At 31.7% G+C, this 26,416-nt stretch overlaps 1 protein-coding gene across 1 annotated transcript in view; it reads right to left on the reverse strand.

Annotated features, from left to right (window-relative positions):
• Window positions 1-692: 692 nt before the first annotated feature.
• LOC131843910 (neuropeptide CCHamide-1 receptor-like) overlaps window positions 693-26,416 on the reverse strand; it is a 144,056-nt gene continuing 118,332 nt past the window's right edge. The window contains exons 4-9 of the mRNA XM_059192694.1: window positions 7,300-7,430; window positions 6,108-6,296; window positions 4,419-4,522; window positions 2,776-2,913; window positions 1,589-1,702; window positions 693-1,050 (exon numbers count right to left, since the gene is read on the reverse strand). Coding sequence (XP_059048677.1) covers window positions 993-1,050; window positions 1,589-1,702; window positions 2,776-2,913; window positions 4,419-4,522; window positions 6,108-6,296; window positions 7,300-7,430 — 734 coding nt within the window. The 3' untranslated portion in view covers window positions 693-992. The remainder of the gene's footprint in view (window positions 1,051-1,588; window positions 1,703-2,775; window positions 2,914-4,418; window positions 4,523-6,107; window positions 6,297-7,299; window positions 7,431-26,416) is intronic.

Raw genomic sequence — 26,416 nt, forward strand, 5'->3', positions numbered from 1 at the left:
TACAAAATATTTGTAATGAGTAAACAAATATATAATTTAATAGATACAATTTCAACGATACTAACAACGTTGTGGAAATGGGTAGATTTCTATATACATATATACTATAACTAACAATGCTATAAGTATATTACAAATGCTGAACTAACAATGTATCGTCTATAAAGATCTAAATAAACTCTTACAGTTTTTAGGACATTAGAAAAACTGTAGTCATTGGGACGTTTTCGTTAATAAACAAGATATACTTTTTATGTCATAAAAGGACAGGCAGATAGTGCCCCCCAGACAATATATTTTTTTGTTAATTTGAGTTCTTTTTTGAAATTATAAATAATATAAATATAGGAATTACACGTGTCAACTTACTAAAACACATTGCGACCATACGTACAGTTCTGCAATGGTGATACCATTGACATATTTATGTACACAGAGGAGACATCCCTGCATACGTATATAAATGTATATAATAACACGAATTGTGAAGAAAAAAAATGTTTCTACATTTGATATCCTTCTTATATTTTTTATTTGTGTAGTGGCTTAATATATGTATAATAACGTGATACTTTATGTACATTACTTTACTTCTACTTATGTACAATAGCGAACATAGCAAGTGGTCAAGAAAATTGTGGCGATTGTGCCGCAATTGATTAAAATAAGAACAACGAGTGTATTGTCTCCTCTCATATATTAGGATAAAATATCACATTACACACGTAAAGGTGTACTCACATACGGTTATACATTATCTGTGGTAAAATTTATTAGGAGTGAAAAGAACTGTCGAGTTGTAAGAAGAAGCTTTCAGTGCTGCTAGCGTCTTTAGCATCCACATTTGTTTCCATATGTTTGACGCCGTTCTCGTGTTCACAGCATTTGGGGAAGGGTGCCATATTATCTGTTTTGTATATGAAACATTTGCTGTAGTTCTCTTGGGAGCGTTCTTGGTTGTTGTTGGCCGGTGTCCGGCCGTTGCTCCTTCCTCAGAGTTTCGATCCGTTGTTAAGGAGACGGATGCTGCTGTCTCGGCCCACACTTGTTCTGAAAATGTATTATGTACCATAGTAATAATGATCTTGATTATAACTCATTAATTTTTTGCCGTAGGTACATAGAAGTAAGTAGTAGTAGAAAAAGTTATAAAATAAAAAAGTATTTTTGAAAACCTATTTACCTATGATAGGTAAAATTATAGATTTGTTCTTTCCCACCACTGCCCGTCAACCGTTTTCTGTTCTTACCCAATGGTTAGCAGGTAGAGAATGCACTATACTATATTTATATGCACGGTATTAAACTCGCCAAATTGTACAATTTATAAATGCAATAAAATAATAAACATTAATTTATAAGTTATTGTTATAAAGTTATAATAATTTATAAATGAAAATTGTAAACTAGAACTAGTAAGAAGTACGACAAGTAACTGAAAATTAACATCGAATAACAACTGTTAAATGGGGAAACCACCACGCCAATAAAAAAAAGATATGAAAAATTCATAGAATCGGTTTCATTTATTATAAGAGCAGAGTCGCTGGATATATGTAGTTAGTGAAATAAAATAACTTCCACTTACGTCCTCGGCACCATGCTGATGTTGGTCTTCCTACTGGAAGTCAGTCTCCGCGAGGTAGACAATGACATAGAACCCCTGGGTCCATGTGTGGTGCCGCCCCGACATAGTAGGTACCTAATCAAATAACAAATTATTTATTTATGTACGACAATTTCGCCGCTTATGAACACAAAATTTTATGTACTACCTACTCACCCCGGCTGTGCCCGGGTGTACATGTATTATACATATGAACCTTCTCCTTGAAGCACTCTATCTAATAAAAAAAGCGCTTCAAAATCCGTTGTGTAGTTTTAAAGATTTAAGCATACATAGGGACGGATAGACAGCGAGCACGACATTGTTTTATACTATGTAATGATTTTTCACTAACGCCTAGTTCAATATACACATTGAATTGAAAAAAACTGGCAAAAACTCAACTGAATTTCTTTTGTAGGTGTCTATGTCTAACATTAAATGAAAATTACGTGCATAAACAACTATCACCATGCACGCTCGTCATTCAAGTAATCGTTTAGTGAGTAATCAGTGTGTATACACTATATATCAATTTAAATAAGGATAACTATCATAGAGTATGCCGGAGAAAATGGGATTGTTAGTAGTTCGTGCAGAATAACCCCATTACTAGCAATGTACCATGTCAGCTTGATCTCGCGGTTCCCTCTGGAAATAATTGTGGTAAATTGGCATTTACCAAGATGGGCTAACTGAGCTGACTTCATTTATGCTTATTTTATCATACTTCACCGTTAGCGCAGGCGGATGCATCATTACAATAGAGTATAGCAATAATTGCGGTTAATTTTTAAATATATAATGTTACCATTGCACGGGCCATTGGCAGAGCGAGAGCCTACCGTCGTCTTTCGGATTAATTTTTTCGTTTGATACCGGTATTTATTTTACCGAAGATTCAGTCAGATATATAAACATGCAAAGTTTCTTTTTTATCTTGGCCAGATTTGAACTCACGACCTGGGTAGGCGTAAATAGTATGTAAACAATAATAATAATATCCTGGACAATTCACACAGCGCCATCTAGTTCAAAGCTAAGTAGAGTGGCTATAATGTAGCTAACAATAGAAAATAATTTTTCACTTGCTGCAACAGAGTTGTTAATCGTTTGTCTTACTTCTCTGTTTTGTATACACAAAATAAAATGAATGTGATGATATGTACCTGTTGAAATGCTTTCTAAATATACCGCTGGTGCAATATAGGGCGATGGGATTGACACAGCTGTTCAAGAAAGAGAGACAGAAGCCCACGATACGAAGGCCGTGCCACCAACCGTTGTAGTCCAGCTCGGCAGTGGGACTGAGAATAAAAATTAATAAATTATTTAAAAATATACTAAATTTAAATTTGGATGAAGTACCCACTTTATTTTTAATTAAATATATATATATTTTTCATTTATAAACTTCATCTTTGTTGATTTTTCAATAAATTATTGGTTATCTAGTTATTTATTCCAATGAACTAAAATACATATATAATAATATAAATATGGCTGTACGAGCAGAGTGCTTTTGCCTTTTCCTGAGAAGGGACAACTGAAATAAAAAAAAAAGTGATAATTTATTTTCATAGAGTTTCAAATAAATGAATCAATTAATTTGAAATTAGAATAGGTTTAGATTCCGGTGGCCATTTCCGCGTAATTTGTAAAATATATATTTAGTGCCACATTTCGGAATTACTATTTTAATTTTGAATCTTCGTCATTATAAATGCAATAATAACGAAACTTTTAAAATTATTAATGACATTGTATTCACATAAAATTTTTAAAATGTAATTCTGAACAACATTTATTAAAAAGAGCAACACTCTTGCTCAATCTTCTTGTAATGAGTCTGAATAAGTGGTAGAATAAAAAAAAGACTATTCAAAAGTACTTATACTATTTTTTTTAATAAATATATATATTCCATTTTTGACATTATTTTAATAACATTGAACAAAATGGTAAAATATTTAATTAAATAATCATATAATATTATAACTTTTGCGAACTTGACTTGTGACTCATCGGTTCTTTATTAAATATGCTAAAAAGAAATTGTAATTTATTACTCTAATAAAGCAATCAATAATCTCAGAGTATTTTAACTTTATGTTTGCAAGCTTAATATTTGAGGAGCATTATTAAATTTGTTACATTATATTTTAATTAATAAGTCCAGACAGATTTGGCACGATGTACATTATATTGAGAGTTTATAGAATGATTAATGACAGAAATGTGGAATCAATTTATTTTATGTTAATTTTATAAAATCTTGCGTATAAAGTTAGCCAATATACCTACTCTCGTTAAGAATTTAGGTTAGTTTAATGAAGTATTCTATCAAAATATATTACTTAATTTGTATATCATCGGTATTCACTGAACGAGTGACCATGTTGAAATATTCTACAAAGGAAAGTTTGCACAGTTCCAAACAAATACATTTGTTTTAATTGAAGCTGGTTTATTCATGCAACAAATTGCTGAGCAATATGCCGTGTTGGAAATAAAATTATTTAACATATTCAAACAAAAATGACTTTGTTTGTTTCTTGTGACGCAAGCAATAAACGCATCATAGAAAAAAAAAATACTAATTTTATTATTCTTTAAAAAGATTTCTATTTAAAGAATTTTATTTGAAGAAAAGTGCAAAGGTATGTAGTACCTACATGAAATCATAAATCTCAACGAGTAAATAATCACTATGTTAACACACTTGCTACTGAAAATAATACCATACGATAAAATTTGGTTATTTGAGTTTCGAATTTAACATTAATAGAAAATAAATATGCTAGGTACTTACCAGTAATAGAACCACATCATGAAGACGTGTGAAGGTAGGAAGCAAGCTGCGAAGACTAACACGAATGCAAGAACAGTCTGGGCAACCTTCCTTCTTGCTCTCATCTGGAATTTTAACAAATAACAATGATGAGGATCAGATTAGGCAGTAAAATCACATTATAAGAGGTATCACATATTACGTGATATATCACATCATATCACATATGGTATCACGGGTGTCATATGGTAACGTGATCGCCGTAAAGCAGTTCAGGTATATAGAGGCAATGGTTACCGCTGTTACCGCTTACCATCAGATGGGCAGTCAGGTTGTTCGTCATTTCATTCATTCATCATTCATAAACTTAAGAGCAACGCTCTTGTCGGTGGAGCTCATGCCACTTTCTATGATCTTCTATCATACTCTTTAAGCCTTGATACGACACGTCTCCAATTCTGTCTTTAATTTGTTTTAAGTAACTATGCCTTGGTCTTTCTCTCCTCCTCCTCCTTCCCTCTATCTTTCCCTCAATAATTAGTTTCAAAAATTCATCGTGCAGTATCAAGTGCCTCAACATTTTTCCTCTTCTACTTTCTATAACAATAAATACCTGCCTTTTCTTTCACCCTGTGCAATACTTCACCATTTATTACTTTATCTTTCCAGTTAATTCTTTCCATCCTTCTCCAGCACTACATTTCAAAAGCTTCCAGTTTTGTCATATCCATTAATAAAAAAATACTATCATCACGCCAGGGCCTTTACTAGGTCAGCAGAGAGAACTAACAACCTTCTATTTGTAGGTACGCATAACTATACTGTAATTCACTGTTATAACTTATACATACCATATAAATATCTTCCTAACTCCATCTAAATAACTTATCGTCTGTTTTATAATTGACTATGTCAGTTTATGTAAATAGGTACCTTGAGAATTTATCGCTGTAGGAAGTTTTGTTAACAAATTATGTTTAGGATTTAAATCACACTATATTCCTCTCAGAGGAGTCCTCCTGTATTTCGTTTATATATCCGATCTTATTTATAAATCTAAATATACTTATACATAAATAAAGAAATATTTTATGTATCATTATTTTCTGATTTATGATAATACTAGCTATGCCCGTGATTTCATCCGCGGAAATTTATAGCCTGTGTTATTCTGATGTATAAGCTGTATTATTGTAAAATTTCATTAAAATTCATTCAGTAGTTTTTGCGTGAAAAAGTAACAAACAAACATCCATCCATCCACCCATCCATCCACACTCACAAATTTCCACGTTTACAATATAAATATACTTGAAATTGAACTTGAACCGAAAAAAACTGTCAAGAAATACGATTTGTAATGCCGAGGTAAAAAAAATTGTTAGTGTGGTGGTTTGTACCGTGCGAGGAAACCTACGACAGTTATCTAGTACCCATAATATAAGCTCTGTTTAACTTCAGACTAGATGGCGGTATGTGAATTGTCCTGGGTTTTTAAATTATTATTAACTAGTTGTGCCCGCGGTTTCACCTGCATTTATAGCCTATATGTTATTCTGATGCATAAGCCATATTATTGTAAAGTTTCATCAAAACGGGAGAGTAGTTTTTGCGTGAAAGGGTAACAAACGTTCATACCCACAAACTTTCGCGTTTATAAAATATATTATAATATTAAGATAAGATTAAGTTTGAATGTTAATCTCTTACCTGTCTCTGTGTCCCTTGCATCTCTCCCGGCATATTCTGAGTGCTGAGCACCAGATGTCTTGCCATTAGCACATAAAATAGTGCAATGACAGCCAGCGGCAGCGAGTAGTATACCAGAAACTTTATCAGAACCATTGTTCGAGGATAATTTTCACCCCATTCGTTTGGATAAGGGTAGCAGACAAGAAACTGGAAAGAAAAATATATCATTGTCAAAGTATCTATGCCACAGGCATGGGAAACAATCTGACAGCCCTCCGGATTGTAGGTGGCCGTTTGATACCCCGTCCAATTAAAATGGGGATCGAAATTACGACGGCCTGAGCCGCGGTTGTTTATTATTTAAAGACCATATAAAGCTTATGACTAAGTAGCATAGGTCATGCTTTACTTGTGTACGCATTGGACGATTTTTTAAACAACAAAAAATCAAGTACATTATCACGACATGCTAAATTTATATGTAGCTTTTCAATTGAACTACAATACACAAGGTATTATAAAAAATACTAGATGTATTGTTGCCATCATGTTTGTGAGGAGAAATAAATAAATCATATTATTATACAAGTGTACATACATACATGCGTAATCTCAAAAATATTAAGTCTATTATATACATTAACGTAATATTTTATATACATATACCTAATATATAATTAATATTTATAATATAACATACGGGTACATGTCCTATAGTGAAACTTTTGGTAAAACTTCCGCTGTAGCAAATCGCGGTAGGAGATTAAAAATTTATATATTCAAATATATGCGTTAATATATATACACATATAGAAAAATAATGAATGTGTTTTAGTTTTATTTTATATGTATATAGGTAAATATTATTATTTAGTATTTTTTTTTATACAATGATTTCATCTTTAATTTAATGCATTGTTTCTATTTACATTTATTTTATATAATAATTTACATGCTGCTGTCAGCGTTGTTGGTTTGTGATGTGTCATGTAATAAATGTTATTCTATTCTAAAACGAAAACTATAGAAAAATACTTGGAATACGGAGATATATATTAGAACACTATTGACATAACAGAATGTAGTAAAAAACAAGAATGTACAATAAAAAGAACTATAAATTTAGAATAATAAAATACTTTTCTAATTAGCCAGATACGGTAGAAATAAAACAAATATTGCTGAAGAAATAAAAAAAAATTGAACTAACCTGTGTAGTAGGATTGACGACGAATGTCCTAACATAGGAGCCAACATACGCCGGCGTGGCTAGCAGAGCCGCAAGGATCCAAATTCCAATTGCAGTGGCTACAGTCAAACGGGTGGCTCGTTTACTACCACCTAGAACAGAATAATTTGCTTTGTATGTGCGTATTTATTTAATTAATAGATACCAAACAGGAGCTTGTACTCAACGTAATTAAGTTTAATAGAACAGAGAAACAAATGTGGCTAGGTAAGGCAGCAAAGCACTAGTCTTCTATGGAAAAAACATCATTAAAAGACCAGAGAAATAAGGATGAGTGTGGCCGGCTCAGGCAGTAAAGTATAATATCATTGTCTATTGTATAATTATGGAGAGCAGACCTTTTATTTATAATTTAAAAAATTTTGATTTTTTTAGGTATAATCTGTGGTAAACCAGTCAGTTTTTATGTGTTAGAATAATTAGGTAAAATCTTTTTGGTAACATTTTAGGTTAGGAACATCAGTTTAGTATACTAAGCTATTATATAAGCCTATTGCTAGCAATATGTAATGCCAAGTCAACCTTTATGCGGCACACCTGGAAATCACATTGGTTAAAATGCAAAAGTTGAATCCATTTAATTATATTGATTAATTATATTTAATTAATTGGTCGTGGGTAATTCTTGGTCAATTCGCCATGATGGTTCCCCTATCCTGAGTTTATTATCTTCTTATCCTATATCCTATAATCTTCCACCGGTGACCTGCCAGTGTATATCGTTAGCGCAGGCGAACGCATCATTCCAATATTTAGGGTCGGCAAAGCGCACTGACACCCCTGATATTTCAGGCGTCCATAGGTTACGACAACCATTTACCATCAGATAGGCTGTATGTTTGATTGCGATTGTAGTTGTATAAGAAAGAAATCTATATATTTTTTTGTTCTGATACATCCATAAAGTCAGAGTTTAAGGACAGTGATCAATCAGATACACTTTGGTTATGTATATAGATTAGTCCCATTATTGGTATAAATAGAAACGCTGATTCGTCATTGCAAGCAATCAAAGATATAGCGAACTATATATACTGTCAATCAATTGAAAGGAGAGATTTATGTATGTCAGTCACGTTTCGTTTGTCGTCGATGTTCGTAGAATGTTTATAGTTGAAACACGTTTCAGGCTTTTTTGTCTACATATTGCGTTCACGTCTTACTGCAATAGTAACTGCGACGTGATAGAAAAATGGGTTGATTGTAGCAATAAGCATTTTTTCTTATTCTTCGTAAATATGACAGGTTGACAGGCCCCCTGATGTAAATTGGTAACTGTCGCTTAAAGAAGGAAACACATCATGTATGTCATAATCTAATAAAATATAAGCGTAGTCCAATTGTCTTACTACTCTGACTCAAGAAAAAAATGCGTGTCAATTTATATTTCTAACGTTATGTTTCCATCAACGGCGAGTCGACGATAGTAATAATAATAATTAACTAAATTAATCCTACAAATAGCAGAAGGGTTGATAATGCTACGTTGGTCTCAAAGTATATCATACACAGCGAAATGTGAACAAATCAAGTGTTTATTCTCCACAACTTCGACAGTTAACTATCTCATATATATCGGATATTTTATACATATTCTTATATCATTTTATAAATAGGTACTTAATTCACACGCATGTACTCACTACTTATGTAACAAAATTTATAGTATAAATGTACATGTAGGCTTGAGAAATACGATTATTTCGATCCAATTATGAATTATAATGGTTTTATATAATGAATAAAATAATAATAATGTTAAATATAAATAAATAAATAAAAGTAAAAAAAGTCTTTTTATTACTTGCTTATGCAAAGTTATAGTATTAGTATTTTTTTAGCTCTACTTGTTAGTTTATAATTATTAAAGTCTAAAGTAATGAAAGCTTCGTAACAAAAACGAACTTTTCGTACTAATTCTGAATTACATATTATGACGCTACAGTTTCAGATACCTACTATTTAAAATAACTGAATCCTGACAATAAAATTATATAATACTATAATAACCCAGTATACATATATAATCGTAACGCACGATGAATGCCAATTCGTTGAAAGCTCCACTATAATTTTAGGAATCTCACCGCTATAAATCAAATATCAAATTGTTTATCTTTGTATAAACATAATAAATTTTGTTTATACACTAGTGAATATTCCCATTTTGATCTATTTATATACAGCACAAACTTCTTTATTATACACTATAATGTGTTTAATATTGGTATTTTAGCGCCACAGTTGCATATATACATACACACATATAATAATTTTATTTAACTTTTATGACAGCATTCTCTCCCAAACCTTCTAAAAATGGAGATACAGGAATCCAGTAAAAACTTCGTAAAGCAGCTGACTTTACGATTTAAGATTTAACGTTATAAGTGACATTTGTTATTTAAGTTGGTAAAGTTTGAAGTTAAAAATTTTTCAATTATATTGTTTATTTTGTACACCAAATTACGCTGAGTATGCGTATATAAAAAGAACACTTTTGAGCATAGTTCTCAATCTAAAGTAATTGTGAAGAATAGGTAAAAGATGGCGAAATAAAGTACATTTTAATAGAAAATAATTTATTTTTTGTTACGAAGAATTATCTGGTACATTTGAAAATATAAAAAAAGTAAAGTTTTTTATATAACTCTGAAGAGTTCCGTAACAGTTATAATTAGGTAGGAAAAAAATGCTAAATAATGCAATCTAGTTGATACCTCAACTACATTGCATTAAAACATTTAAAATTTTAATTAGAAAATGTGTCTTCAAATCAAATCTGACATTTCAAACATTGAATTTTTAATCATGGATATATGCACTATCTATATATCATACATATATAGATAGTGCAAAATTACATCGGTATACATCCGTAACAGTCATACTGACTGCTTCCTTGCAATTGTTACGTAATACAATTAATTGAGGTAGGTATATTTGGTAATTCAATATTTTTAATTAGAAAACGTTTCTTCAAATCAAATCTAAGATTTCAAACCTTCAAACATGACCTTTTATTCATTATAAAAGGGATGTTCTCAGTTTCATTTTTGCACTCATACCTATGTCACGTGATATCTTTGATAACGGAGAATTGCTTTTATTCTTTTATAATTGAAAAGTTGTCATGGGAATCAGTAGTGTTGATAAATATATATATATATATATATGTAGCCCTGTGTTTAGGATGTATAAGACAATGTTGTTACTATGTACTTATAAAAAACAATATTTTTATTCTTGACAAAAATATGGTGGGAACTACATGAAAATTATATTATATATATATATATATATATTAGCTGTATGATTTATTATTAATACTATAGTTTATTAATTCATATATAATAACAATAACCCAGGACAAACTTATCATCATTATATAGTATAAAACAAAAACGCTGTCACTGTCTGTCCCTATGTAAATCTTTAAAACTACGCAATGGATTTTGAAGCGGTTTTTTATTAGATAGAGCGATTCAAGAGGAAGGTCTATATATACAATACATGTATACCCGTGCGAAGCTGGGGTAACTACTCGAGTTAGTTAAAATTATAAACGCAAAAGTTTGTGAGTATGGACGGATGTTTGTTACTTCACGTAAAAACTACTGAACGGATTTTGATGAAACTTTACAGTAATATAGCTTATACATCAGAATAATATATAGCCTATAAATTTTATTCGGATGAAACCGCGGGCACGTCTATTTGTGTATAAATTAATTCATTCTATTGTATATTACTAAAATGTTGCATGCCAAAACTATGCATATTTTATTAATAATGTCACACTTTTAATGTTTATAACATATTTCATGGACTTAAATCAATTTCATTTCATTTCACACAGCATCATCTAGTTCCAAGGGAAGCCAATCATTATAATCAAGTCACATCACAAGTGATATCAATAGTTATGTACATTTTTTTTTAAATAAATGCATAATATATATAGCAAAACACTGAGACCAATAGAAACAATCATGACTACAAAATGTTTGTACTGTGCGAGGAATTAAACCGGCGGTGAAAATGGCGGTGTGCTAAACCTTAAGTACCTCCGAGATAAAATAGACTGTAGTCTCTTTCATCCATTAGAAAGTCTGTCTGTATCATGTTATTTCAGGACTAAACGCAAGAAGGGATTTTAATCAAAATCAATGTAAAGATAGCTTACATCATGAGGATGGATATAAACATTTTTTTTAAAGTCATACATAATTGCGGATTACAGCTTAATTTAATATTTAATAATAATAATATCAGGACAATTCACACAGCGCCATCTAGACCCAAGTTAAGCTAGCTAAAGCTTGTGTTATGGGTACTAGACAACTGACACAAATACACATATACATATATTTTTATCTTAAATACATCCTATGCATACAACACCCAGACTAATATAAAATATCGTACTCATGAATACAAATGCTTGTGCCGTGCGAGGAATCGAACCCGCGACCATCGAAAGTAAAGCGGTGTGCTAAACCACTAGACCATTGAGGCCGTCAAATTAATTAAATAAGCTAAATTCAACGATGACTGGTTAAGGCACGAAAGCATAACAAACTAGCAAACAGTTTGGCATTTATAATATTAGTTACAATTTGCAAATGTTGAATGTCTAAGAGAGTAATTGTGTTTCCGAAACCCTAATGCAGCCATTAATTTAAAGGAACTAAAGGCGGCGTGTCAGATTACGGGGTTGTAACCCATCATTTCAGCCTACACGAAGAAAAAGGAGTCTGGTTGTAAATAAACCATTTATTTCACTAAAAACATTGTATTATGAAAAATTATGCCATTTTAGCTATAAACCGTGAGATTTCATGTAATACCAGGATTAAATTTATCGCTGCAAATGCCTATAATGATGTTTTTCTGTCAACAGTTCAGACAATCTTGTCTTTGAACATGAATATTACCACAAATATTACAAAATAATAATAATATTAAATATAATAATCTGACATTAAGGGTCATGCAGCCAACTGAATGAAACTCCAAAGTTTCAAGGCATTTGTGGCCCCGGTCCTCAACATGCTGCCCACCTTTATGAAGGAGGACAACTGGCCGGAGGGGGTGGTAAATCGGCGCTACCGTGGCAGATTGCCGTCTGCAGTGCCGTGATCACAGAGACAATTTAAAATGTTACTTTAAGCTAAGCCAGTGCTTGTGTTATAGGTACTAGATAACTGACATAGATAAATCGATTTTTTTGTAAATATATACATAAAATATATAAAAAACACTGAGACCGATACAAACATCATAATCGTGAATACAAATGTTTGTACCGTGCTTGGAATCGAATCCGCGACCGTCGAAATTAAGGTGGTGTGTTAAACCGCTAGACCACTGAGGCATAATACAAAATCTATACAATAGTGCAACTCACGTGGTACAACTAATACAGTGTCATTTCTGAGGAATGAGGTTTCACATCCCTGTAATATGTAACTTCTGAGTCATATTGTAGATATAATAAATCGTACCCATAGATCGCATTCACGTATCTACGTGCGAATAAATCGCTACAAAAAATATACTAGGACGATATCATAGTACTCTCTCCACGACATATCCTATTGAAATATGCAAATTCTGCGTCTCTCCTACCTACTCGACGTTCGATATTTCCCCGGAGCAATTCTAGAAAAACTTTCCTGGTTTTGTACGAAGTTTTACTGGAATTACTTTTATAAGCATAGGTCACATATGGGACCTATGTTCAAAATCTTGAGTTTCAGACAAAACAATCTTTTGTTTGCTCTGACAATAGATCTGAAAGAATATAACCCATATTCTTTTAGATATTAGCTATTGTTTTATGATGGTTGTTTATTTCTCAGAAATACGGGAAATAAATTAATGCTGTGCAATAAACAATTCTGCACCTTGCTTTTTGCAATGTAGGGATAACGCTCATATTATATATGAATATGGATGGCTGAAAAATAGACTGTATGAGGATGATGTAGCAAGAAAGGGACTGATTAACGAGATGACTGCGAACAGAGATGAATGGAAGAGAAAATAATATCAATTCAACCCAAATGATCATAAGGAAGAAGCAGATGACGATGGGGTTTCCTTCATGTATATTTTGCCATGATTAAGGTAACTTTCTAGTTACGATATAAAAATATAACTCGTTGTTATATTATCCATTTCGGACTAATACAATATTCGTATTAGATACACTTAAAACTAATTTAGAACAAAAAACATGTACTGGGTTTTACATTAAGCCGAAAGTCTGCGAGAGCACTTATGGAACTGAAAAGCTCTCCTAAAGAAGCAAAGTGGAAAATTATTTTTAAAACCTTCAAACAGTCCTGTCACAATATTCATTTTTAGATTTTCACTTAATTTCTTTTTAAGAATGGTTCTGTTTTATGTGCACTGTATCCTATCTGAGTTTAAATATTGCCCTTCAAGATATTCTTTAATTTTAATCTTATCTAGATACATATACAGGTTATTTTCCTTTATAAAAATGTAAGGAATTAAAAAAAACAACAGGCGGACGACAAGTATACTGTATTTACGTAACTGCGAGTATTCATAGAATTCTATAACTGCTAATATCCGGAAAAAGATTTATGTACGACCTTACTAAAAGTTTTTTACTCGATAACGGGGCAAAGGGCGTGCTGAGAAGAGTTATAGCGTTGGAACTGAACTATCAGCATATTAGTTTTGTTACAACTTTTTTGCATATACCCTGTAAAATACTACTTAGGTACTCGTATATAAAAATGTCTTTTTAAATTGTTAAATTTCAAACTTACGGCGACGGAAGGACCAAAATGTAATGGATCGGTGCACAGATAACATAATATTACAATCGGTGGATTGTATGGGTGTCTAAATGATGAAAACACGTAGATTTACAGCCGCTTCACAGCTACATTTTACTATCATATAGTAAAATGTAGCTGTGAAGCGGTAAAGACAATACTAGTATAAAAATAAGTGAAATGTATCAAACAACATGACATGTAAAAAGGACTGTTCTAAAAATATAAATTTAAAAATATTAAAAGATTTTGCTGCGGTAGGACGCCAACAAAAGGCTTAAAAACGTAAACTCCTTTGTAATATTAGTTGGGCTTATATCTTATCTTATTAATATTATGAAGGTTTGTGAGTATGGATGTATGTTTGAAAGAGTATTTCACGCAAAAACTACTAAACGGATTTTCATGAAACTATACAGTAATATGCATCAAAATAATGTATATCGCCTATAAATTTCACGCGCTGTGCCTGTGTAATTAATATTATAAACACGAAAGTTTGAGAGCGTAGATGGAGGTTTATTACTTTTTCACGCAAAAACTAAACGGAAAAAAAACTACTAAACGGATTTTTAAGAAACTTTACAGTAACATAGCGTATAGATCAGAATAACATATAGGAGGCTATAAATTACATGCAGGTGAAACCGCGGGCGCAGCTAGTAAGTTATATATCGGATCCTTTTATAGATCTTTAAATAATTGAAATGGAATTATTTTAGCCATATACTATAAATATCAAAAATATTATTTCCAATCTGTTTATAAATAGAATCATGTGGCCGAGGGCAGCGCTGTATGTGCTGATCAAACAATGATACACGTTGATCAGATGCCAATAAAAACAGACACATTGACGGTGTTATGTATAACTAATGTGACTATTAATTGAGTTTCCAGTAGGACGTCTAAACAATATGAATACGTGAAAAATATTTTATAATACCGTGTTTAAGTGATGGAAATACAAGGCTTTTTAATCGTATTATGAAGGATAATACAAAAACTGGTTATACATGTTCATAATGCCCAATTTATGCATTTATTTCATATAGAGATCAATTTTATGCTGTAATGAAGAAAAATATTATCTTTATTTTTTTAATAAAATAATAGCACTTTGCAAAGATGGCTTGATTAAAGCCAACAATTTTTAAGTGTGTGTTATTTAAAATAAGTCTTCAATTATGTCAATTGTTTATGTTTTTGATGATGCACACTACCTGCTATTCAGTAACCCCATGTATAACAATACAAAAACTATAAATAAAAATAAAAAAATCATAATATCTTTATTCATGTAAGTCTATTACATACTTTTATGATATGTCAAATCTATCGTTAGTTCGGAGTGCTTTCAAACCAAGATGAAATGACACCAAACTTAGCTCTTATTCTTTTCAAAAGAGCTTTTAGAATTAGAATTTTAAATTCAATTAATGTATCAATGTACTGATCACCACAATATTTTATTGCATTTTTGTCAAAAGGAAATTAATGTACCAGTCGACGTAACCCAAACAGACTACTTCCCACAATTAGCACTCTTATCAGATTATACGACCACTAAGAGACTGACTAACTTAATAATAAAATACTTATCAAAATTGGTTCACACAGAAACGAGATCTAATACATATAATAATAATAATAGTACAGGTGAATTGAGAAACTCTTTATTTTAATTGATCGAAAAGTTATGTACTCTTATTCCCATATTGTGATTTGTACGCTATGTCACCATGTATAGGTAACATGTATGTGTAGTACGAATAATAATTAATGATGTCTGTTTATAAATGACAATTGCAGACCGTCTGAAAGTGGGACTGTCCCGCATAAAGCGGGACAGATGGTCACTGTGCATATAACAGGTTTGTTCTTATTTCTTCCGATCAAAAAGAACATACTTATTGAGACAGTTGTGTTTACAGCAGGCGTACATCTGGTTTCGCAGCTGAACGTGGCTTATATTTTGAGATTTTATTACTTTTACAATAACAACACTGTGATTACTACAGTCTAGTACGTTTACCGGAATATTTTGATGTGCGTTAATGTGGAACGCCCAGTATATTCGTTTATTAAAGTGTTTTCAACTGATTTCAGAAAGGAGGTTTCCGATTCGACCGCATTTTGTGTTGTATTATGCTACTGAGTTCGGCGTTATTTAAACCAATTTTTTTGTTATTCTTGATGATTCTTTGCAATTGTATTAATCGCGTACTCATTTTCTTCCCATTGGAATTGTTTTTAGTGGAATAAAAAATTATGTAGCGTTTTTTGTGTTAGTTATGAATTTTGATATTTTAGCATTGGCAGCAAAAACCTTAGTTTAATTATGTCAGAATTGTTTAAAATATTATCTTCAGTTTATAATTTCACTTAGTTGACCAATAAAAAGTATAATACTATTATATTTTTAGTTAAATGTTGCGACTGGTTTACATACTAATATTATAATAAAAAAGATTTGTTATTTTATATGTTTATTTGTAATCTTCTCAAAAATATTTATGTGATTGTATATTTTTTCAACTAGTAATATACTAGCATGTGATCAATACGAATAGTACCCTAAGATACAGTTAGTACTAAACAAAGTGCCTCAGTTCTAAAGTCGCTTAAAATCCACATTGTTTATTAAAAACGACATCGTATTGAAAGTAACGCGTTGCTCCAACAATACGAAGGCACTGTTTTAATTACAATTAAAAAGTTTTTTTTACATTATTAACGCGTATGCAGATTCTCATACACATTATTAATACCTAAAATATTAGCGAGTTTAATATTTTACATAATAATAAGATAATCTTGTTAATCTATTCTGACGTGTTTATTAAATAAAGCGCTGGGCGGCTTTGGGCGGGCGGGTAGCGTTCTTATGATGCGGTATTGTCGGTTGAGTTTTTCAGTTTTTTTTTATTGAGAAACGTGTTGTGAATACGTCAAGCAAAAACTTTGTACCCCTTTTTGCGACAATTGTGCAGACGGAAGAGTATGAAATTTTGCACTCTTATATATAAATCTTTATTATCTATTCTTTCTTATATACAATCATATAGAGAATTCATGCAGAACGCAAATATCTTTTAAAAATGGATAATTTTTAATTGTATCTATTATCAGTGTTCTAATCACCGGAAAGTAAGATGGAATATAATAAAAATATGTTAGAATATACGGTACCTACATGTGTGTGGTAATATAATAATGTAATGAAGGGATGGTTGTTGAGGAACTTTGTCAAACTCTTAACGCTAATAATTTACTTTTCTGTAGAGTTACAAAGTTCTATAATTAATCCTTTTGTAAGTGTTTATACTCTTTTGTATACTAAAACTTTGTACAAAATCATGTATGTCTGCACCATTATATTATATATTCAACAAATACTAAATCACTATATTATATATACAAAACCAAAGATGGAACCTAACCACTGATTGCAAACAATCTAAAGTGGCAATTCCAAAAACGAGCCATCGGTTAACAACACGTCTACTTAATCTAGATAGACAAAACCTCAAAATAATGATAGGGACAATAACGGGCCATTGTTCCTTAAACAAACACTTATACAAAATTGATGCTACAGACAGCCCCCTCTGTCGGGGCTGCTTTGAAGCTGAAGAAACGGCGGCTCACGTAATCCTGGAGTGCACGGCAGTGGCCGAACAACGAAAACAAATCCTCGGAACGGTGGGGTCGCTCCGTGGGGCCTGCGAAGACACCAGGAGTCTTCTGCGCTTTTGGGAGGAGCTTGGCTGGCTACGTTAGTAGTCTGGCTCTACACGCACAACGGCCCGAATGTGAGGCTAATTGCGGAGAATGGAGTCTAACATACCATACCATACCATTATATTATATATTCAACCGCCGATCCGCTTGCTTCGTAAGATGTGTTTCGATTAAAGGATGAGAATTAAGACAGTGGAATTTCTGAGTACGAAGGCATGACATCTTAGTCCTACACAGTGACAAAGCATAAGTGGTACCTCAGCCGTTACATAATAAAGTTATATCTGTTGTGCTGTTCATGTATACAGGGTACGGTTACCACTTACCAACAGGTGGGTCGTTAGTGAGAATAAAACAATGGTAGCAAGAATGATAGATGTCTGTTAGGAACTATCATACATTATAGCATTATGTTTGTGTGAAAACCCATCATAACAATATCAGATTTATTATTTACTAACTTACATTACTATGACAAGTTTCAACTACTACATTTGGAAATAGATGGCGTTAGTTGTCATTAAAAAGGATTTGATACTAAGTTTTCCGTATTCCGAACCTCCTTAGTCTAAGCAGGTTGTATCACCGGCTTGCTTACTGGAGCAAAGGGCGCTCGGTAATACTGGCCACATATAAAAACATGTGGCCACTTAAATTTCGAAAAAAGAATAATAAAACAATTGAAAATCAAAATAAGAACTGGAATAAAAAGGACGCTCCGTATTTTTAACTATATAAAACAAGATAATTAATAATTTATTTAACATAATATAATTGTTTTTGATGAAAATATACACTAGAGTGCGTAATATACACTAGGCCACTAAACGGTACTACGTCACGTCAGTTAACGCATCGTGACAAATTCACCAAGAATTTATCAGGATGGTTTATAGAGGGAACCGCGGGGCGGTCAACCAGATATGGCACATTGCTGGCAATAAGATCATCAGTCCACATTACTAACAGTTTCCTTTTTCCCCGAACTCATGGGGTTGCATACTAATGCAACCCCATGAGTTCGAGGAATACTAATTCTACACTACCACGCTCAGAATCGTGGCTTTGGCCAGCCCTGTAAATGTTCTAGAACCTTCTTTCTTCAGTTATTGTAACCGTTTTATTCCTACATACTCGAGGAAATATTAAAGTGTTTAGATATATATGAAACAAAGATTTTCCTTTAATAGAGCAATAATTTGTCAGTGTCAGCACACATTTCCTGTTAGCACCTAATTCTTTTGTAATGCCCTAAAAATATCTATCATATATTACGATTAATGGTATATAAAGGTTGTTGAAAGTCCTGATATAAAAAGAAAGCCCATCATTTTTCATATAACCCATTTTGAATTTGGAAACCATGTATTAAGTTATTGAAAATTAAACCTTTATCTCTTATTAATAAAGATTATATTAGTTGTACAAGGTATACCAGATACCATTATCCGAAACCTGATACGTGGACGTATCTAAATTGTTGAAGATGACTAAGCAGTTTGTATTAAAGACAATCGCGATTTTATGCATGTGAATTAGTTGTTTAGTGGCCATGTTACAAATTCTGTATAATTTAGAACTAGATGATACTGTGTGCTATGGGTTATTAAAAATTCAATAGGAGCAAATTGTGTGATTCTGGAAATAGCTGGATATGTCGACTTAAGAATTTTACATAGAATTTTCCAGAAATAATCTGGTAAGGTGTGAAAATTTCAAATCTAGAAAATAGGATTCAAAAATACCTTTATGTCGACTATGTCCTGATATCTTTTGCGAAAGTTATACAGTTTCATGAATAAATAACATCGGGTTTTCGTTTAGTGTCTTTTATCTAAGAAAACATATTTAGATTTTCAACGTACTCTATATTTAGATTTTCAACGTATTCCAAAGAGGTAGTTTTCACGTAAAATGGTACCTGTATTTTTGTTTTTTTACAACAATCATGGTAACAAACAAACGGCCGGCCTTATGGTAAGCTGTTACCGTTGTCTGTAATTGTCTTCTGCTTCCGGAAAGTCATCTGCTTGTTGCCAACCTGACGAAATATTGTTTAATTTTGTAAATATTATTTAATTAGTAATATTTATTTATATCGAAGATTGAATGCTAAAGAAACAAGACTGTCAAAGCATCAATACCAAAAAATATAGACATAATATGTCAGTATTAATTAATACAAAAAAAATTAGGTAATATCCCAAGACAATTTACACAGCGCCATATAGTCTTAAGCGGTTTGCTTGTGAGTACTAGAAAACTGATATAAATACATAGGTACAGTTTTTTAATACATACATAAGTATGTATTCAATTTAATTATAGAAAGCATTCAGACTGATAAAAAAATAATACTCATGACTACCGTGCGAGCAATTGAACTCGCGACCATTGGAAGTGAGGCGGTATGCTAAACCGCTAGACCACCTAGGCAGTCAAGGCCGAGATCATCTTTTTGAACCTTAACAAAGAAGAGAGAGAATAAGATTTCTAACTCTCTGCTCTTAAATTAACGAGCATTATTCCATTATTGAAGTTACAGTACTTTTGTCCCGAAAGAAATCGTCTTTTTTTATTGACAAAAACCTGTTTACTTCCATAAATAAATAAGCACGCAGCGCCATCTTGTCTCACGATAAGCAGAGCTTGTGTTATGGGCACTAGACAACTGATATAAATACTTAGATATTTTTTGTATATGCGTACATTATATACATAGGAAACACTCAAATCGATACGAACAATCATAGTCATGCATACAAAAGATTGTACCGTATTGAGGAATCGAACCCGCGACCATCGGGAGTAAAGCGGCTAAACCGATAAACCACCGAGGCCATCATATAATCCGATGATCTTTAGTGTAAACGTTACTATACTCCTCATATGTTCCATAATGATTGATGACACTTATTATCTAACTTGCTGTTCCAATGGCTTCGCTTGCGTGAATTTGATTAATGTGTTGCCTACATAAGCAAAAGACATTTTGTTATCGTCCTTTTTTATTAAGGTATCATTTTATGGCACGTATTGAGGTGTGAAACATTGATATCCGTAGTATTTTGTGAATTGAAAATTTGCCTCTTAAGGGGTAATCTTGTAATATTATAAATGCGAAATGTCTGTTTATTACCATTTCACGACTAAATTATTAATTAATCTATACATATAAATAAAAATGGAGTGTCTGTTTGTAATATTGAAATAACCGTTTTTTACTATATGGATATAAATACGGTGCATACACTAAAATAATATTTTTTATAATTTTTGTCTGTCTATCTGTCTGTTTGTTCCGGCTAATCTCTTCAGAAATATTATTTTATTTTAGAAAAATAAAATAATATTTCTATAATATATACTTTTTATTACATAAGCTACCTGCCAAAATATGGTCTGTCAAAATCGGTCCAGCCATTTCAGAGGTTAGCCGGAACAAGCATACAGACACAAAAATTGTAAAAAATATTATTTTAGTGCATGCACCGTATTTATATTCATATGCATGTAGTAAAAAACGGTTATTTAAATATTATATACAGACACTCCAATTTTATTTATATATATAGATTAATTAATAATTTAGTCGTGAAATGGTAATAAATAGACATTTCGCATTTATAATGTTACAAGATTACCACTTAAGAGGCAAATTTTATACAAAAAAAATGTAGGTATATATATATATATATACTATCAAAGTTATCACACTACAATTTTACGATACTTATAGAGAGCGAATATTAAATAAAAGAACAAAGACCGTCTTTGATATATATATAAATTCTAAATAAAATAAATGTTTTTAGTGGGTTGTTTACACAACATATATCAATTGCGGACCTGTAGCACTGCTTATATAACATTGATCTAATTGTGATCGACCTTTTCAAAGAAAATTATATAATTTACCTAGACCTGTCTTAGATGACAAGAATTGAAGGATATTCTTAGGAGCGATGGTTTTTATCTCCTCAGGAAAGGGTGTAAAAGCAGATATTCTCGTTTATGAGTGACAATAGTGACTGAGTGACAACCACATGGAATGTGTTGTGGCGTTTCCTTTTTCAGTTTGGCAAAACCTGCAGATTTTTGTTAACATAGGCCTTTCTAAATTTCTAACTTCCTAATATACCTATAATCTTTATTCTGTTCGCCACATTTTGTTTTTTAAGTCACTGAAAACCTATTGGTTTTCTCTAGAAACGTATTGTAGATTTAATGTATTGGATTTTAAGCTGTTGGTTTTCTAATAAATAAATAAATAAATGATATCCATAGTGCTGTTCATCATGGTCACAGTTATCACTTGCCATAAGGTGGGTTGCCGTCAGCTTTGTTTGTCATTACAGAGAAAAAGAATATATCTTCCTTTAATATTGCCGAGCGATTATGGGATTTGTGCTTATATAACACAAGAATGAAATCAAAACTATTATATCAACTACTTGCCTTCATCCCAGTGTACACTTGTAAAGCCCATCTGATGATGATAATTAAACGATAAAAATAAACACAGCATTTACACAACGTCAAATTAAGAAAATCATGGGATCTTATCCATTATTAGGTACTGCCTGAAATATCTGTAACTTATTAATATAGTTAAACAGGTTTTTCCACGAATATTTTTTTGGCAAATAAATGTAATGGTAACTATATTAATAATGTGTATTATACCCGTAATTTAAAAAAAAAATAGAGGAAATAATAATATTTTACTGGATCTATAGTCGAAAATATGTAATATTTGGCTGTCATATAACTCAGGTATATACATTTTGTACAACATACAATACAGTATTACAGTGGTATATCACACGAAATTACATTTCAGAAATATTTCATTATGCAATATATGAGTATTGAAGGAAAGATCTAAAAATATGAAGGATATAAATATATAATATCGATACATTTTCTGTCGGCGCACCGAATCTTAAAATCATAGAGTAGGACACGACTCAGATAAAACTGCGGGTCAGAGAATAGAGATGATAAAATATTTTACGAGATCACTACTCTATTTTTATTGGGGTCTTTGATAAAATACCACGAAATCTATGTATTATAAGGAAATGAGAATGGATACATGTTTTACAAAGCTCCTTGTTATATAATAGAGAAAGATTTTAAAACATTTATTTCACATTTTTTACATATTTTATATGAATATTTCAATTTGCATACATAATAAAATAATTAGTTATCGATAACTATTGTTGATTTTTAATTTATATCAAGATATCGGATATCTTGATATATATATATATTTACGGATATACATTTTTTAAATAAAAAAAATTTAGGAAAATATACCTTAAAATAAAAATCACTAAGTTGATTTCCGAAAAATTGCAAATTTGGAATTTATGCAATTTAGTATTATGTGTGTCACATTACATACACATATAAGTTTTAACGTAAATCATATTGGAAACATCACGTAAAAAAAGAAAAAAGCTAGCAAAGCGAGTTTTTACCTAAAAATTACAGACAATTAAGCTTAAAGTTACAGAAAAAATGAAACGGAGGTACTGGTACTGTGTGTACAGAATATGAATCATGAACATAGAATTATCGTTCATTCTACCAAAAACGCAGGTGGAATAATCGAAAATTCCGTCTTCATGATTCACAGTTTTCATATATTCAATTTAATTTATTTAAATCGGTTATTTTCCTAACACCCTTTTCCTTCTCAAACACATGTTATTATTAATAAAAGCAATCTATTACCAACGAGTGTCTGTATGTAAATATACATAAGAAACATCAAATAAAACGCCGCTGAATCTGTCTTTAATTTGTTTCGAAGTGTAAGAGAATTAAAATCATGTTTCTAGGTGAGTGATCTGAATTATTAGTAAAAAAGTATTTATATCCAGAACTGAGTCGACTTATCGAACTTTTTACATATATAATAGTATAAAATGAAGTTGCTTATGCTGTCTGTTCGCTTGGATCTTTTGAACTACGCAACGGATTTTAATATAGGTTTTCGCAATAGATAAATAGATTCAAGATGATAGTTATATCTACATATAAATTTTCACCTATGCGAAGTCGGGGCGGATGTATAGTAATACATGAATTCAGAAGTATATTATAGTATAGTAATAGAAGAAAGAATTCAGTTGAATTTTATCATTATTTGATAAGTGCTCTTAATAGGCTGGATATATTTGAATATAAAACTTCATCAATCAACATTGGTATACGACGACATTTGTATGGGTCGGGGTGTTTTCTATTTATGTATTTACAAAAAAAACATATGTATTTACTAAAAAAACGTATATAACATCAGTTGTCTAGCTTAGGACTAGATGGCGCTTTGTCCTATTGTCCTAGATGATTATTACGTACTGCATATATTTAGACACAAATAAATTTGTACATTTTATAAAGCATATAATAAATATCTTTGTCGGTCACGTGGACTGTCGGGAATCTGATAATATGGAGATATGTATGTTGGCGGGTCACGTGGACGGAAGAAGGGGAATATTTAAGGCACTGATGTGATATTATTATAGTATTCCAGTTACAAGTACAGTAAGCAATGCAGAAAATAGAGATGCCTAGAGCGTATTATTTGGAATGTGTACTGCTGATTAAGACCGTGATATCAATTAAGAAGAAGAATATATATATATATATGAATACTATTTAATTAGATTAATTGTTTTATAAAACATGAGCCAGTATACTATTTTTTTACATTTCACGTAAATTCTGATCCAAATATTTTTGTATTTTACTACTTATAATACTGGTTTATTGGTAATTAGATTACATGCTTCTTTCTTCCCAAACTCCGTTCCTTTCGTCTTTTTATCATTAAAACATCACATAGCTCTAAATAGATTTTCTTACTTTATTCGACGCAACATTTCTTTACAACCAATAACGCTAATTTCATTTCCCCATCGTATAATATAAAGGAAAGTAGGTACCGCAACCAATAATTGGGTTTTGTATAAATAGACCATTGATTATTTTGGGATTATGGTACAAAGATCTCCAACTGTTACACAGTTCATTATATCAGTTTTAGACCTTGTTCAATTGATGGAAATTGACAACCATCTCATAAGAACAACACGCTTGATGTTGCCATTTCTAAGAACTAAGTTATCTTGGCTAGTAGTTCATGAAGGTGGGTAGCATGTTGGTAGGGACCCCGACCACAAACGTCATTAAACTCGCGTTGTGACTCGACCCTAGCTGCGCCATCCTCAATGTCAGATTATTTCTCGTCTATATGTAGTCAACGATATCCTGCTCCTTGGTGAAGTAGTTTAGGCCGGGCAAGTATATTGCCGTGGTCGGTGTTGAAGCATACAACAGGAATTTGGGACCAGTGGGTGCAGTGCCACAATGGTACCGATTGGTCCTCTTCTTCTGGCGAAGCAAACAAAATAACGCATACGTCGTACAAAGTCAACCTCGGTTAAAATATTCAATTTAAAAGGGATAATGAAATCTCATTCATTCTACTACTGTACACGTACTCGTGTTGTTAAATCTTAAACACGTGAGGGCCTAAGTTAGTGTTGGTTTGTTTATCCAACTTAATTTCGAACTTAATATAAGGGGTAATAGTAAAGAGCGAAGTTACCGCAACATCTCGCACAAGTGGGATTCAAGTTAATTCTCTAGACCTCGTTCGATTGTAGTGATGTACTACCGTTCCATCACTTAACAGACATTGGTTCAAGTTATAAGCGTTGAATATTAGGTAGTCATTTAGTAGTTAGTTTTTGAACAAATGAAATATAACGAGTAAATAATAATAGAATTAGAATGTAGGTAAGTCAAGTTACTCAGCTTAGTGTATCGAATTCACTTGGAATTAATAGGGATGGTTACCATCGTGACCACATGGCAACCTGATTTTATATTATATCCTGTTTAAATTTGGGCCAATGAATAATAATCTCTTTAATTATTAATAAGTAAATATTAAAGTAAGTATCCTATATAATAACAAAATATGTAGTCTAATTTAGTTAGAGCTGATATACCTGCAATCAGCGAACGAATTTCAAAATAAGTGGAGTTTAATAGTTTCGTAGTATACTTTTCTTATAAGAAAATCAGTTCTTTCTCTATATAACATCTACGCGGTTCATTGTTTATTAGTTTAAGAACTGAACAGAGAATATACAGAGGACTTTATATTTTTTATTTTATTCTGGCTACTAAAGGCCTACTAATACTGGTAGTATACTGTTCTTAAAAAAAATCAGTTCTTTCTCGTTATAACATGTATTGACTATACATTGCATAACATCTATGTAGTTCACTGTTTCTCACTTTATATCGCTACTCGCTTATGACTTGTGGCTACGATTAGAACTTTGGGTAGTGAAGTCACAGACATCAGAATTCCTTTCACGGTCGCGTTGAATCCAATACAGGGATCAGTTTGTCAGTTGTCATGAAAGCGAAGTACACCACATGTAACAATGCTAGATTGTTTTTGTTATTTATTAGGTAATATTTTT

Source organism: Achroia grisella, unplaced genomic scaffold (assembly GCF_030625045.1).
Source record: "Achroia grisella isolate CSIRO2021 unplaced genomic scaffold, CSIRO_AGI_Agris_v1 utg359, whole genome shotgun sequence".
Lineage (NCBI taxonomy): Eukaryota > Metazoa > Arthropoda > Insecta > Lepidoptera > Pyralidae > Achroia > Achroia grisella.